Source organism: Eptatretus burgeri, chromosome 2 (assembly GCF_056783735.1).
Source record: "Eptatretus burgeri isolate ZD-2024b chromosome 2, Ebu_testis_v1, whole genome shotgun sequence".
Taxonomy (NCBI): domain Eukaryota; kingdom Metazoa; phylum Chordata; class Myxini; order Myxiniformes; family Myxinidae; genus Eptatretus; species Eptatretus burgeri.
In genome coordinates, this window is record NC_140962.1 from 2712888 (window position 1) to 2728803 (window position 15916).

Below are 15916 nucleotides of genomic sequence, written 5' to 3' on the forward strand. Positions count from 1 at the left end.
GCGAGTACGCTTTTGAGCTTTCAGAGAATCTTTGAAGTTCGCATTTAGTTTTTTTTTACTGTGCATGAGTACCTTAGTACCGATTATGTGAGCCTATGTATATAAATCACAATTGTGCATGTGTATATGTAAGTCACGATTTGTGCGTGACCATTTTTTCAGAGATGGCCGAATGGACCTTCATCAAACGTTCATCAGTGAGTGTCATAGTGTTTTTGGCAAAATTATTTTTTGAAGAATTTGAGAAGAAAAGTTGGATTTTTCTTTAACCTTCATCCTGTCCCCAAGCACATATATCGTTGAATATTTCAGAAAGTACCATCTTTTTGATTATGTATCTTTATGATATTGTTTTCTAGTCTGATCTGCAATGAGTGTGTCTGAAGTCAAAGACAGCACTGACCATAGGTAGCTTGACTGACTTTTCACAACTACCTGTTCATTTTATGCCCATTTCTTCAAGACATAGAGATACAGACTGTTTTATTAATGGGGTGCAAGTACACCCGAGGTAAAACTGTGTGTGTGTGTGTGTGTGTGTGTGTGTGTGTGTGTGTGTGTGTGTGTGTGTGTGTGTGTGTGTGTGTGTGTGTGTGTGTGTGTGTGTGTGTGTGTGTGTGTGTGTGTGTGTGTGTGTGTGTGTGTGTGTGCGCGCGCGCATGTGTGTACATTTCCTTGGTCCTCGGACAAAAAATGACGGAGCACGGACAAACAACTATAAGTTGATAATACTAGCGTATAATACTATTAAGTCTCTCAAACCGCGGGGCAGAACACACCATGTACAGTTTACCTGTTGGAGGAATTCCAGGATTACAAATATAAACCTATTTAACTGTGGTAAACTACACACACAAAGTTACAAACCTTCTCGACACAGCTGGTTAGCCAAAGTATCATAAATATGAGATTCCTTACAAAGACCGTGAACACAGGAAGGATGCTATTAGGCCAGGCACGGCCTACTATATAGACGACAGAGCCAAATTGGTGAGAGCAACTGCAGGGAAAGGTAAGTTGTTTAGGAGATACTGCCTAATTTGGGAGATAGTGCCTAATAGTTGGACATGGCAAATCATCCTTTCAACCTTGCGAAATAACACCTGATAGCTGTAAAGATCAATTGGATTTGTATTGTGTGTGATTAACGACAGCATAAAAAAAGAATCAGACTGAAAACAGTAGGCTTTCATTGGTTTTTAAGGAACAAAGAGGAAGTACATGAAAACAAACTGCTCTCCAGGTTTCAGTTAACAAAAAATGGCACAGGAAAAATGCTTTGCATCTTCACACAGAATAACCACACAACAGTAAGATTAACTACAAAATGGAAAACACTTTTATGTTTTCAAAATCCCAGTAAATGTGCAATACAATCAAGAAAATTCAAAATATCTTTGTAAGTTGCCTCTCACATGCAGGGATCAACTGCATAATTATCATTGGGTTCACTGTTTTTAAATCTTTTCATTGCTGGCCCATCCTCTTGACTGTTGGAGACAGGAAATTCATAGATCTATAATATAAAAAAAATACAAACATCAGGAATAATGACAGAAACAGTGATGAAAATTAAAATAGAATATAATTCCTCTCGACTTTAAAATCTCTCGAATATTATATTTTTATATATATATATATATATATATATATATATATATATATATATATATATATATATATATATATATATATATATATATATATATATATATATATATATATATATATATCTCGAAAGATGTGGAGTGTGATGAGCACTCCCCCAATCCCCATTGGACATAGTCCTACACCAAAGCGTCACCTCCAACCCAGAGGCCTTGGCCCGGCAACTGTCAAACAAAGATTACATGGTCATACATATATACTTTTTTATATGTATTTATGTATGTATGTATGTATATATATATATATATATATATATATATATATATATATATATATATATATATATATATATATATATATATATATGTATAACAGGGGAGGAGTTAGGAGGAGGAAGATTTAAGGAGATGGGAAGTCAGAGATATGTTTAAAGATGTTAGAGGAAGGGTGCAATAAAGGTGAATTAAGAGAATGGAGAAAGAAACATTGTAACAGTTGGACTTTTTGTATATGGGATGAAAGAAAGACCGAATTGAAAGCAGGCTTTTGAAGAACAATACTAATATGAAGAGGAAGAAGAAGAAAAAGAAGAAGAGTCATGAATGATAGAATACAGAGAACCACACAGTTGAAAGAGGATGTTGAAACATTTTGAAAGACCCTTAAAAAAAAAGATTACGTAAGATTCGGTGAAGGAAAGACTTAAAGGTGTATGGTTTACACCTTCACGATCAAAGTAGGATTGGAAGAAGAGGAAGTCACATGGTTACGGGAGGGTTAAGGTGAGAAGAGAAAAGATACTTTATTTTATTTTACTTTTTTTATATTTTAAGACATGAAACAGTAGGTATAGTTGGGAGGAATTGTAGTTCAAATAAAAAACGGAAGGTAATAAGTAGCAAATACAATAAATATATACAATCGTGCACACAAACTGGGAAATGATTAGGCCTCAAGGAACTTGATATGAAAAGTCCAATGAATACTCACAAATGAGCACAAGTTTAAAAACAAAACTGAACTACAAACGCATAATAAACACAGATAACAAAATAACGGTAACAACAAAAAAAACGACCAGGAAACTTATCTTTGCAAAAGTCAGCAGAGACCCTGAAGAACACTGCCATAGCTCAAGAACCGGAACCAGAAGTCAAAGGTTGCCAGAAACTTCTGCATCATCTTAGGTGAAAAGACATGGAATCCAGAAGCAGTTGGGTATGACTGGTTAGGGTGGGTACAGAGAGTGAGGACCAAGATTTGGACCAAGATTTGGAAGCAAACACAGAATTGAGACATTTGGCTTTTCACAAGCGGAATCGGTTGTGGCGCCATTTGAAAAGAGGGAATGGATGGAGGGAGAGCACACTCCAGAGACAGACATAACAAGGCATCACCAGGTCTTTGAGGAAGGAAACAGGTTTGAAGGTTCAGCTTTGATGTTGCTGGAAGATGTTTTATGGGTCGCCTGAGAGTGGACACACACTTGTTGTGGACATTTTAGAATGCACTGAGATTGCCTTGCTTCGTTAAGGGGATCCGTTTTGGCACCTTCTTGATTTAATGCAGTGATGCAAGTGAATTTCCAAACAGATGGAAGATGACCAAACTCAAATGACTGGATGAAAAGGGTTGAGAGAGGACGTGCAAGACCAGCAGAGACGTTTTTAGGAAACGTGAGCTGATGCCATCTGGTCCAGAAGCAGAGTTTGAGTCGAGGGTTGAAAGAACCTTCTCCACCTTCTCAGTTGCAAAAGACACTGAGTCCAGGAGCAGATGGGTGCGACAGGGTGGGATGGGTACCAAGAGTGAGGGGTTGGGGACACAAGATTTGGAAGAAACACAGGCTTGAGGTATTCAGCCTTCTTATGAGCAGAGTCAGCTGTGATGCCATTTGAAGATAGGGAAGGGATGGAAGGGGAGCATACACCCGAGACAGACTTAACAAGGTGTCAACAGGTTTTGGAGGAGGAGATGAGTTTGAAAGTTCATTCTTGAGGTTGGACAAATGTTGTTTTCTGGCTCTCCTGAGAGCGGACATGCATTTGTTGCAGACTTTTTGGAATGCACTGAGATTGTCTTCAGTCATATTAGCCTTCCATGAAGAGAAGGCAAGTTGTTTCAAAGCAACTACCTCACTATATGATTCAGTGTGCCATGGGTGAGAAGAAGGGAAGGATAATTAAAGATGAGATGGAATGAATCTGTGTATGAGAGAGAGAGCAGGTTTCTGTGGAAGAACTCTAAGACTGAGGTAACATCAGACCAATCAACATCTCTGCCAATCTACTTGAGTGAAATGCCAGACTCGCCGGCATTGACGTCGCTCTCTGAGAATAGTCAGAGATGTTGACTTTCACATGCAAATGATCGGATGAACCATTTGTAGCGGAGGTAGAGCAGGAGACATTTGTGGGAAAGTTAGTCATCACCAAGTCAAGAAGGAGAAGGGAGGATTTGTCATTGGGAGAAATCCAGGTTGGAAAGTTCACAGATTGAGTCAGTCCCATGTAGTCACAGAAGTTATTTTCTGAAGTGCCATGGCTGGTGAGAGGGATACCAACACCCAGCCAAGTTGCATGGAGACAATTGAGATCGCCACATATGAGAAAGGGAGTTTGGATGAGTGGTTAAAAGTTCTTCCACATTTTCTGAGAAAGAAATGTAGATGGAGTCATCACTGTTAGGATGATGGTACAACACACAGAAGAACAAGAGGAGGTAGTGGAGGGGGAGTCGCAGCCAGAGGTACTCCTGAGGGTTGAGAAGTATAAGATCAGTACAAGGGGAATGAGAAATCGAGTTCCTGATGTAAAGTGCAACTCTGCCGCCAGGGCATGATTCAAGCCAGTCAAATCAGAGGACACAACTGGGGAGAGACATTAAGGAGTCGGGGATGTCCTGTGGGAGGAAGGATTCTGTTAAATAGGTTATGTCTGGCTTATCAGCAGTGGCCTGGATTGAGAGATCTGTCAAGTTAGATCGGAGACCTCGGAGGTTTGAGGTCCACACAGTTAGAGATATGTGGAGGGGGGGAGGCAACAGGATGGTGCCAGATTTGGGGGGCTTTGTGGGGGTGGGGTGCGAGGGAAGGTTTGAGTGTGTGGGGTGTGGGGGAAGGTTTGAGTGTTGGGAGTGCAGGTGATGGTTTTAGTGTGGTGGGGGTAGGTTTTTGTGTGTGAAGGGTGCAGGAGAAGGATTGTGTGTGTGTGTGTGTGTGTGTGTGTGTGTGTGTGTGTGTGTGTGTGTGTGTGTGTGTGTGTGTGTGTGTGTGTGTGTGTGTGGAGGTTTTAGAGGTTGGGTGAGGGGGAATCATTGAGAGGGTGGGGTGAGGAGGGATGCAGAAAGGGGGGGTATGAAGCTCTGAGGGGTGGGGTGGATGCTTTTTCTGATTCCAAATTCGCAACTTTGACAAACGGAAATAAAGATCATGGGATGGAAGATAAGATCACTTGTTAAACGCACGGAGAAACACAGTGCTGCATGAGCAGGGGTGAGGAGGAGGAAGGGGGGAGGTTGGTGGACCAGGCGCTGAGCAGCCAAACTCCTCAGAAAATCTCTTCAGAAGTTCACAAGTTATCATGGTTATGAAAATCTGCTACTTTCAGCTAAAGGTTGCCTGACCTTTGACCATTTGATTCCAAAATCGAATCGTTTCATCTTTGCATCATAATACACCTTTTTACCAAGTTTGATAAAAATCACTAACGAAAATCGACCACGCTCAGAAAATGCTCACGTGAGCTTTGACCCCAAAATCATATCATTTCATCTTTGCATCATAGTACATACCTGTACCAGGTTTGGTCAAAATCTCTTTCGAGGTTCACAGGTTATCGCAGTAATAAAAATACTAATAGTTGACAAGAATACAAGCCGGGAGGCGACGATGGTTCGCGGGCATTATTGAACAATACCACGATAGGTACAATTGAGTTGGTGGAAGCTTTTGAGGAAACCCTACCATAAAAACCTATCTCTTCCGTTAAAAATTGACCAAATCAAATCGGATTTTTTTTAGATGTTGTACTTATGCACATTACGCACAGCTTCTAGGAAATGAAATTGCGAAAAAAAAAATTAAAAATAATAAAAAGTTCAAGTGGGCGTGGGACGCCCCTCATACAAAAAGACACAACTAGACCATGATATCTAGCTTGTGTCCAAGTTTCATCAAGATCGCATCAAACGTCATGGAGCTATGCTCTGGAGAGTCACAAACAGACAGACAGACACACAGACACAACGAAAATAGTGGTCACTGCTGGCGTCAGCACCCGCGAACCAACAAAGGATAATAACATGACCTTCCCCCTCCCCCTGGCCGCTCTCATAGGGAGTGGATGCTTCTGGTGGAGAAAATGGCAACTGGAGACCCAAAGGTGAAAAGCTGCATGGTCAGTTTCACCAACAAAAAAGGAATGTTAAACATGTATACAGTGCTTATATAAAGTCTACATCGCCTTTCAAATTTTTCACCTTTTGTTGCCTTATAACCTGGAATTAAATTGCATTAAATCAGACTTTTTCCACTTTTATTTACACATTGTACCCCACAACTTCCAAGTGAAAAACAAATTCCACAAATTTCAGAAAATTAATTAAAAATACAAAACTAGAATATCCTGGTTAGATTAGTGTCCACCCCTCTGAGTTAATGCTTGGTGTAAGCACTTTTGATAGTAATTACAGCTGTCAGTCTGTTGGGATAGTTCTCTACCAACTTTGCACACCTTCATTGGCAATATTTGTCCATTCTTTTGTACAAAACTGTTCAAGCTCAGTCAAGTTGTGTGGGGAGCGTTGATGGACAGCAATCTTCAAGTCATGCCACAGATTTTCGATTGGATTTAGGTCAGGGATCTGACTGGACTACTCAAGGACATTTATCTTTTTGTTCCTTAGCCACTCCAGTGTAGCTTTGGCTGTGTGCTTCAGGTTGTTGTCATGCTAAAAGGTGAACTTCCGTCCCAATTTCAGCTTTCTTGCAGAGGGCAGCAGGTTTTCCTCAAGGATTTTTCGGTATTTTCGCTTCTATCCTGACAAGTGTCCCGTCCCTGCTGATAAGAAACATCCCTTTAACATGATGCTGCCACCACCATGCTTCACAGCAGGGATGGTGTTCTTTGGGTAATGTGCTGTGTTGGGCTTGTGCCAAATGTAACGTTTTGCATTTAAGCCAAAAAGTTTCATCTTTGTTTCATCAGACCACAAAATCTATTGCCACATGACTTCTGAATCTCCACAATGGATTTTTGCACACTTCAAATGGGACTCAAGGTGAGCTTTTTTGAGTAATGGCTTCCTTCTTATTACCCCACCATACAGGCCTGACTTGTGAAGTGCTTGGGATATTGTTCTCACATGCACAAAGTGACCATTCTTTGCCATAAAGGCATGTAGCTCTATCAAAGTTGCCATTCACCTCTTGGTCTCTGATCAGTCTCCTCCTTGCATGGTCATCCAGTTTGGAGGGACGCCTCATCTCGGCAGGGTCTTGGTGGGACCATACATCTTCCACTTCTTAATGATTGTCTTGACCATGCTTCAAGGGATATTCAAGGTCTTTGAAATATTTTTATACCCATCCGCTGATCTGTGCCTTTCCACAACTTTGTCCCGGAACCCTTTTGAAAGCTCCTTTGGGATTGTGGTTGAGTCTTTGCTGTGAAATGCACTACCCAGCAGAGGAAACCGACAGGAACAGCTGATTTTATTCTGAAATAATCAGAATCACTACAATTTAACACATGTGCAGGCCACTTAACTTGGTTTGTGATTTTTGAAGGTGATTGGTCACACCTGAGCTAATTTACAAATTGCTATTATAATGGGGGTGGACACTTATCCAACGAAGATATTCTAGTTTTGTATTTTTAATTAATTTTCTGAAATTTGTTTTTCACTTGGAAGTTGTGGGTTGCGATATGTAAATGAAAGTGGAAAGTCTGATTTAAAGCAATTTAATTCCAGGTTATAAAGCAACAAAAGGTGAAAATTTTGAAAGGGGGTGTAGACTTTCTATAGGCACTGGAAATCATCACATCATAAGAGGGCTGCTATCACTTATCAATGTGAAGCAATAGCAAGAAAGGGTCAAATGACTGACAAACATGCAGATCTGTTTCCAGGTAGAAAGAAACCTGACTGACATGACATTTCAGCCATCAAATAAGTCATCTGCAGTCTGCTCAATCCATTGAGTATGAGGAAGAGGGACTTGTTCAGATCTCTTTAGGAGTTGTTGCCACATGTGGGGTTGCTTCAGATTTTTAGATGGCCAGACCAATTGGATTGAATATATTCTGTGAGTGTGTCTGCCACAGGCAACAACAACAGGGGGAAGTTGACCGATTTTCCAAGATGATGAAGTTAAAGTTGAAGGTGTACACCAGCACATGTAAAACTGAGGACTGCAGTTGGTGGGAACAGGCCACCCGTAAGAAGGACGAATCTATTTGCTAGGTTAGTTGTTATTACAAAGGTTTGGAAGATTGATCTTAAAGTAAAGATGACATCCTGTTTGGACTCTTTGCTTCTGTCGTTTTCTACCAGACAAGTCTGTATTTATTTGGATGCAGCCTGTGCCTGCTTGGCTGCATCATTTTCTGGGGGTGCAGCTGTGCTACTGATGCACATCCCCTGTTACCAGGAAGCTGGAACTAATTTTGCCAATCTCAGAAGGATGACAGGCTGAGTCAACCCAACGAGTGTTAATTTAATGGCAACAGGGGATTGAACTCAAGACCCTACGATCTTAAGCCAGCCACCTTAATCATAAAGTCAACAGCAGGTTTTATTTAGCCAACTCTGTGTTGTTCAGACAAACGAAGCCAATCTCCTTCATTCTCTGGAATCATTTTGTGAAAGTTCAACCAAAAAAATAGCACAAAGAAGTGTCTTCATCATCGATGGCATTGCCATGATCCAACAGCTGGATCTGAAGAAACCACAAGGCCATGGAAAATTTATCAACCTGAGAGACTTCATCTTTCATCACCTTGTGCCTATGGCAAGAACCATTTCTCCAGGAGGAATCCATGTTTTTCACAGACAAATACCCACATGTTTCAATCAAACTTGTAGAGTGAGGAAAAAGAGCATTGTTTTCATCAGAGCATTTCACTTGAACAGATGCCATCGCACCCCATCACCTGCAGCACATAGTTGGCAAATGGAAGAAGGGCAACTGACAATAGATTGTACAAGCCTTCATCGAGCTTCAGAGAGCATTTTGGAACTTACACATTACTCTGGTAGATGTAAGCGGAGTAAATGCACAGACGCAGCAAAGAGTACATGCCGAGAAACTGATATTGCATGCACTGATCTGTGTAAGTGCAGTTGAGAGAGTTGCTGCAATGTTGCTGGCTCAGTTGATGGCTTCGAAAATAAAAGTGACTTCAGTGATCATAGCCAGAGGGCATGCATTTTTTTTTTTTTTAAGTCCGTTTAGTATTTTTTTTAATTATTGATGTCAACGTATGCTGTTCACAATGATACATGTACATTTTATTGTCCAGAATCTGCAGCATGCACTGATCTTTGTAAGAACATATATGTATATGTATATATATATATATATATATATATATATATATATATATATATATATATATATGTATGTATATATATAAATATATATATATATATATATATATATATATATATATATATATATATATATATATATATATATATATATATATATATATATGTATATGTATATATATATATATATATATATATATATATATATATATATATAGTTACGAATTTGGAATTCGATTGCACACAACATACAGGTTCCTTTAGTCAGCTATGTCGATAAGTGCTTGTTCCCTAGATAGCTCACTTTCCATTGTTTAATTGTTCAGAAATCGATTAGATGCGCTGCGGATCGATTTAATAGTTAGGTAGCGAACAATGGAGACGTCCCTCCCCCTCTTCTGCGAAGAGGAAGAAGAGCTCTGCCGTCCCGTGATTTATGACGTCAACAACTCCCTCCCACCCGTGGTTGAGCAGGGGATGGATCACGAGGGCATGAGTCACGCCGGACGCAGGGGAAGGGGGCGGCGGAGGAGGATAAAGAGGGGATCATTTCTTTTGTTCGTGTTGGGAGTTGAGGGACGTCGTTCAGCAGACCTTTGGGTGCTGTTTGGCTTGGGTTAGGGTTGAGGCCTACGGAAGCTTTTTGCTTCTGCAGAGGAATTGTTCAGCAGAGCTTCGGGTCCTGCTTGGTTCGGTAGGCTTTTTGGAGAGCTGCTTTGCTTGGAAGAAAGTTGAGCCGGTTGCTCGGCTCGAGCTGCGAATGGTGGCTTCTTCTTCTTCTTCCTCTTCTTCCTCTTCTTCCTCTTTTCCTCTTCTTCTTCTTCTTCTTCTTCTTCTTCCTCTTCTTCTTTGTTCTCCGTTTGGTTCCCGGCTTGGTGCGACTCATCGACCTCTTCTTGGAGGTGGTTCCTCGGGGAAGCGACGCATCGACGGCGCCTCGTCTCACCAGTACGTGTTGAGAAGTGCGGGAGGATTCGCGGGAGCTCGGGAAGGATCGCGGCTCACGGCGATTGGATCCAGCTCACTCTCGCTGGAGCCTGGGTCCGAACAACTTGAAGACCACACGAGGTGGAGAGGTTCGAGATAGGTTCTGGGTTTCAGCTCATCTGTCCTCTGAGCTGGAGCTCATTATTAAAGGCCTCAGCCACCATTTCCTGGGGGTGTGTGTGTGTACGTACGTGTGTCTGTGGGCCCGTCTAATAAGTAGGATATTGTTAAGTGCTTTGTGTGCTGTAAATCTTTGCATTGCATTTCATATAGTTGGAATAGTTCTGCTCTTACGTGCTTCCCTAGTTCCCCATTATTATTAACAAACACCCCAATTGTTGAATGTTTTCAGCTCGTCGCGTCGATTCTTTCATTGACTGAGCATTTTTTGTGTTGGGAGTTAGAAAGCCGTTGGTTTGCCGTAAAAAGGGGACATTTGGACCGATGGTTCTCGGCGATTAAGCCGCTCGGAATCGCGCACGGGAAGGCTCGCCTCTGCGGTTTGTTCCGTACGAGTTCCGTCGAGGGTGGAATACCCCGGTAGTTGGATCACGTGGGTATTTAGGTACATTGAAGATTGGCAATCGACCCTACCCACGTGATCTGCCCATTGGCGTATTTCGGTTCTTGTACAAGGACCCGTCGACTCGGACTTATCCGGGCGGCGATCTATATTCCGGTCGATCGGTCGGGCCGACTCGACTTGCGGCTCCGTTCAGAGCAGTCGGTTGCTGGCTGACGCCTGGCACCGTAACAAAAAATATACATATATATATATATATATATATATATATATATATATATATATATATATATATATATATATATATATATATGGCTACAGATACACTGGGTGGTGCAGAGTCGACTGACACATTTCAGACCACTCTCGTCTCTCTGGGTGGGACTTAGGGGGTGTGGCTACATGCTCAGGAGAGGATTTGGTGCCATTTTAATTTTTGTTTTTCATTTTTTTCAGGCATGCCACCTTCCTGATGTAATCTACAATAAATAATAAAATTGCAAGCTTTGAACATGAATCTCATGTGTTTCATTTCATCTCTCTCTTGCTGTTGAAAAAATTATCACATATCGAAATGTGTCAGTTGGCTCTGCACCACCCTGTATATACGAGCGGGGTATGCTTGCACATTGTGTAGTTAGCATACGAACCGTGCTTCCCCATTGTCTCATGTCGCTCACCTGCATTTGGTTTTTCTTTTTGTTTTCACTTATTTATTTTCATTTGTTTACATTTTCATTTATGAATGCTTGTCGACGGTTCAGTGATTTTTTTTTTTCCTGGTATATCAGCTTCGATGTCCATCGGCACACAAAATTACCGTGCTTCCCCATTGTCTCGGGTCACTCACCTGCATTTTTTTCATTTATATATATTTTAATTTGCGGATGCTTCAGCTTTCCACATCACTTGGGAGGTACCGATTGTAAATATCAGTCAGTGAGTCAGTCAGTGGTTAGAAATAGCTTCACACACACACATATATATATATATATATATATATATATATATATATATATATATATATATATATATATATATATATATATATATATATATATACAGATTTTTCGTACTACAGAACTTTAATATGGATACAAACAAACATGACAGAATAGTGACCGAAGCTTTTTGTGCTGCACTCTTCAGGGTAAAAATCGCAGCAAGTGAAGGAGGAAGTGAATGCGTGTGCTTTATACGCAGGTTTCAATGAGGTAGACGCTGATTTGTTCAACTGTAATGATGTCACGGTTAATGCAAACGCCCATTGGTCGGCTCATTATCTTCACCTCGAGCTCCCATTGGCTGGAGCAGAGTTCGTCGATGATTGACGTTTGCAACCACATCCTGGAGAGAGGGGAATGGGTTTTCCCCTAAGGTCCATTCACCATTTGTTACCATACTTTCCCTTGATCTTTCCATGCTGAAAGAGACACAGAGATCGTACAAATTCCTTTTGACGACATAATATTGGATCGGTGGTGAGGATGAAGTTTGCTTCCAACATACGTAAATGAAACGAGCTCCGACCTCGACTCAATATCCCGAACATATCTGCATTGTACTGGTCTGCACAAATTTGGTTGGTAACCAGGTGCTGTGCAATGACAGATGAAGGAGGTACAGTGGCCGGTGGTTGCTGGATATTTCTGATAGATACATGCTCGCACTGGTTGTGTTCTAACCCTCACAATCTTTCTTCGAATCGCCAAGGGGATGTGCTGTTTGATCCAATCAGCCAATCTTAGTGTTGTGCGGCCCACGTACCGAGCTTCACATCGGCACTTAAACTCATAAATAACATTGCTGGTTTGTGAGGTGGGTAGCACATCCTTGTTGACTGACGTCAGCAAACGGCGAGAGGTAAAGATTACTCGGGGTTGCACAGCCAGAAACGTGTTGGACACAATATGTTTGATTTGTACTTCAAACCTTCGTGATGAATGCCCTTTCTCGGGCATCCTGATATAGACTGGACATTTGTCTGGACCAATCTTCCGATCTTTTGTCATGTTTAGAAACTTGTGTATGTATCTCTTAACTCTCTGCTCAGGATAACCATTCTCACTGAGTATATTCATGATTTTGTCAATTTCAGTAGGAAGATTACAAGGTGAACAAATCCTCTGTGCTCTGTTAACTAGGATATTGATCAAGGCAATTTTGCTTCTCGTGGAGCTGTAGGAGTCCTCTCTCCTCTCCTCCCTCCCTCTTTCTCCGCCACCCCCACCACCCCCTTTAACATTCCCATCAGTGAAGTGACTGGTTGCATTTGCTAGTCTAATCAATAAAGCTGAGTTTTTGTCTGTGGGTGGGTGCATGGGTATGTGGGTCTGTGGGTGGGTCATAAACCCTGCCCATTCTACAGGCCATGCCTTCCCCTTCTCTTACAGCTTCACAAGCACTACCCATTAGTACTGCCCATGCCTTTCCCTCCAGCCACCCAGAAATCTCCGCCATATTTTTCACTCCACATAGTTGAGATTGTTCAACGGCCTCTGATGTACATTTGAAGACTGAAAAACATGTCTTTTATCAATAAATAAAGGTACTGTTTTGAGGAAACAAAGGTACATTTTGATTCCAAGTCAAACATGGTAATGCATGTTTTGTTCGCAGCGATCGCGGCAATGGTCTAATATACACCACCCAATGAAGGTATGATCTCATAATGCAGAGGAAAGAAAATCATGGTCTTTCATGAAAGAAAAAAACTTTTGGTTTTCACCCAACTTTTGAAAGCTTAGAAACAAACTGATGGACATGTAATACACATATGATGTGAAGAAAATAAACATTAAAATTGGCATGGTCATGAAATACCTGTCTTCGTAATTAATTAATTGGGAGGCCACCAGATAAATTCCTGAGAGATATTTATTATGTACATGTCCACTTTCATACACTCAACATCACCTCTGAGTTTGTGTACTTTATAAAACTGAAGGAGGTACGTTTTCATAACAACAAATATAGTCATGATTAATATATAAAATCTACTGTCCTTTTGTCAGCGTTTTGTATGTACTGTATGCTGTCGAGATGTCCAGGAGTGCGTTCAGTTACCAAGCAGCTCGCTAGTGCTTGCCAAGCCAGCTGTTTCTTTTCAACGATTTTGAATGGAGTGCTTTCTTGACTGCTTAAGGCACTTGGTGAGCACTCTATCAGAAACTTGAAAATGAACACAAACAAACAACTACACTTGGTAACTAACTATATTTTTTGATATTTATATATATATATATATATATATATATATATATATATATATATATATGTAATTTTTTTTAATGTGTTGCCGAGCAAAGCCGAAACAACAAATTTACATGAATACTATTAAGAGTTGGTTGAAGCTTGATATAAATTGAGAGCAAATTCAATGAGGATGATTTTCATATGATTTTACAATGGGTAAACTTGCCCCCACATTATTGCATTCAGTTTTAAGGCAGAATGACTCCCAAGGGTGTAAGTTTTGCAAGAGGGAACAATTGGAATATTGTGAAGTACAGTACATCCAACTGATCTTTCTGTGAGAATTTCAACGATTACCTTTGGGGAGAGCAGGAAAATCACTTTTTCGAGTGATTTTCCAACTACATCCCATAGGCTAAACTCTAAAAGGAAGTGTTGAGGTGGGGATGAGAAAGGAGGGTATATATTGGTTAAATTAAAGGATGAGGATGTGAATTAAGGGGTAGGTTGAGCAGAATTTACAAAAAAAAACTCTTAGTTTCTTTAAACTGTACAAACATGCATTTTGATGCTTATATCATAAAGAAACATTTCAGCATTTAGGTAATTACAACACAACTCAAGCTTATTATAGAGAATTAAAAAAAACAAACTTACCTCGTCTATTTCATTGGACTTTTTCATTTTCCGAGTTACCATGCTTTTTCCACGAGAAACAATGATTCTTTTTTCATCATTCAGCATCCGTTTTTTAGAAGTAGGCTTCTGGGGGGAAGAGGAGTATAAATGGAAGAGTGCCAGAGTTTCAGAAAGAAAGTGAGCACAGAAGCAAGGTTCTAAGTAAACAAGAGTAAAAAATGCTTTGAAATGCATATCCCCTACAGGGCTCAATTAATGTTTGGGAGGTAAAAATTTGTTTGCATTAAACGTAAACTTGAGCCGATACCAGACACAAAACGAAGAAGAAGAAGAAGAAGAGGAGAAGAAACCCAATAACCCACTGTGTTTGGGTCTATTGGGTAAAATAAAAGGAAAAGAAATTTCCATTTACTGATATATTTTGTGGATTAGAAACCAATAAAGACAATGAAGATAACAAACTGGAGATAAAAAAAATTAGTTTGTTTAAAGCATGCTCGAGCTGATACCAGAACCAAAATGAAGAAGAAGAAACTTTCTAACACACTGTTTTTCGTTCGTTTCTCGGCATTGCCTATTTCATATTAAAAACTTGAAGGGCACTCTGGAGAGAGCATACTTCTACCATGCAATACCTAATCCACGAGAACATTGGGCTCATTACATTTTTGAACTAGAGGGGGAGCACTCGGTAGAGTGCAAAACCTCCGCTGCCAATACTGCTGGGTCACTTAAGTGAACCTGATATCCTATTCATTGTCGGTCAAAACGGATCAGACTCTACTGAACCACGATTGAATAAACTAAACTAGATCGACGCGCATGTAGAAATGCCAAAAAAAAAAAAAATATCGAAATTTTTTTCAAAAAAAGTTGCAAAATTTGTTGTTTTTTTTTTTCTCTAACAATTTTTTTTGGGGGGGTGGGGGGTTGGAAATCACTTAAAACATGTAGAAATGCAAAAAAAAATTCAAATATTTTTCAAATAAAATCGAAATTTTTTTTTGAAAAAAAGTTGCACAATTTTCGAAGTTTTTTTTTTTTGGACCAAGTCCAAAATCTAATGGCATGATCCTTGGACCATACCTAATCCCCCCACCAAGTTTCGTCGAAATCCGTCCAGGAGTTTTTCTGTAATGCTATTCACAAACAAACAAACAAACAAACAGACAGGGGTGAAAACAGTAACCTCCGTCCATCTTCGATGGCAGAGGTTAAATATCATGCTACATATACAATACTATATTGTTTTAGGCCCTATCTTTCAATGGTGAAGAATCACTTTAGAAATTAAATAATTCTTCACCAAAGATCCAGATTCGTATCTTCACCAAAATCGAATCAATTCGTCCTTGCCAGACACCCAATCTGTCCACCAAGTTTCATCTCAATCCATCCACAACTTTTTGAGAC

General features: G+C 40.3%; 1 protein-coding gene across 9 annotated transcripts in view; it reads right to left on the reverse strand.

The window, feature by feature from the left end:
- Positions 1-1182: 1182 nt before the first annotated feature.
- HORMAD1 (HORMA domain containing 1) overlaps positions 1183-15916 on the reverse strand; it is a 95310-nt gene continuing 80576 nt past the window's right edge. For 8 of the 9 annotated variants that reach the window (XM_085860745.1, XM_085860734.1, XM_085860714.1 and 5 more), the window contains 2 exons: positions 14522-14629; positions 1183-1516 (listed from right to left, as the gene is read on the reverse strand). In XM_085860745.1, the coding sequence (XP_085716871.1) occupies positions 1412-1516; positions 14522-14629 (213 nt within the window). In that variant the 3' untranslated portion in view covers positions 1183-1411. The remainder of the gene's footprint in view (positions 1517-14521; positions 14630-15916) is intronic. The other variant, XM_085860712.1, reaches the window with a different exon arrangement.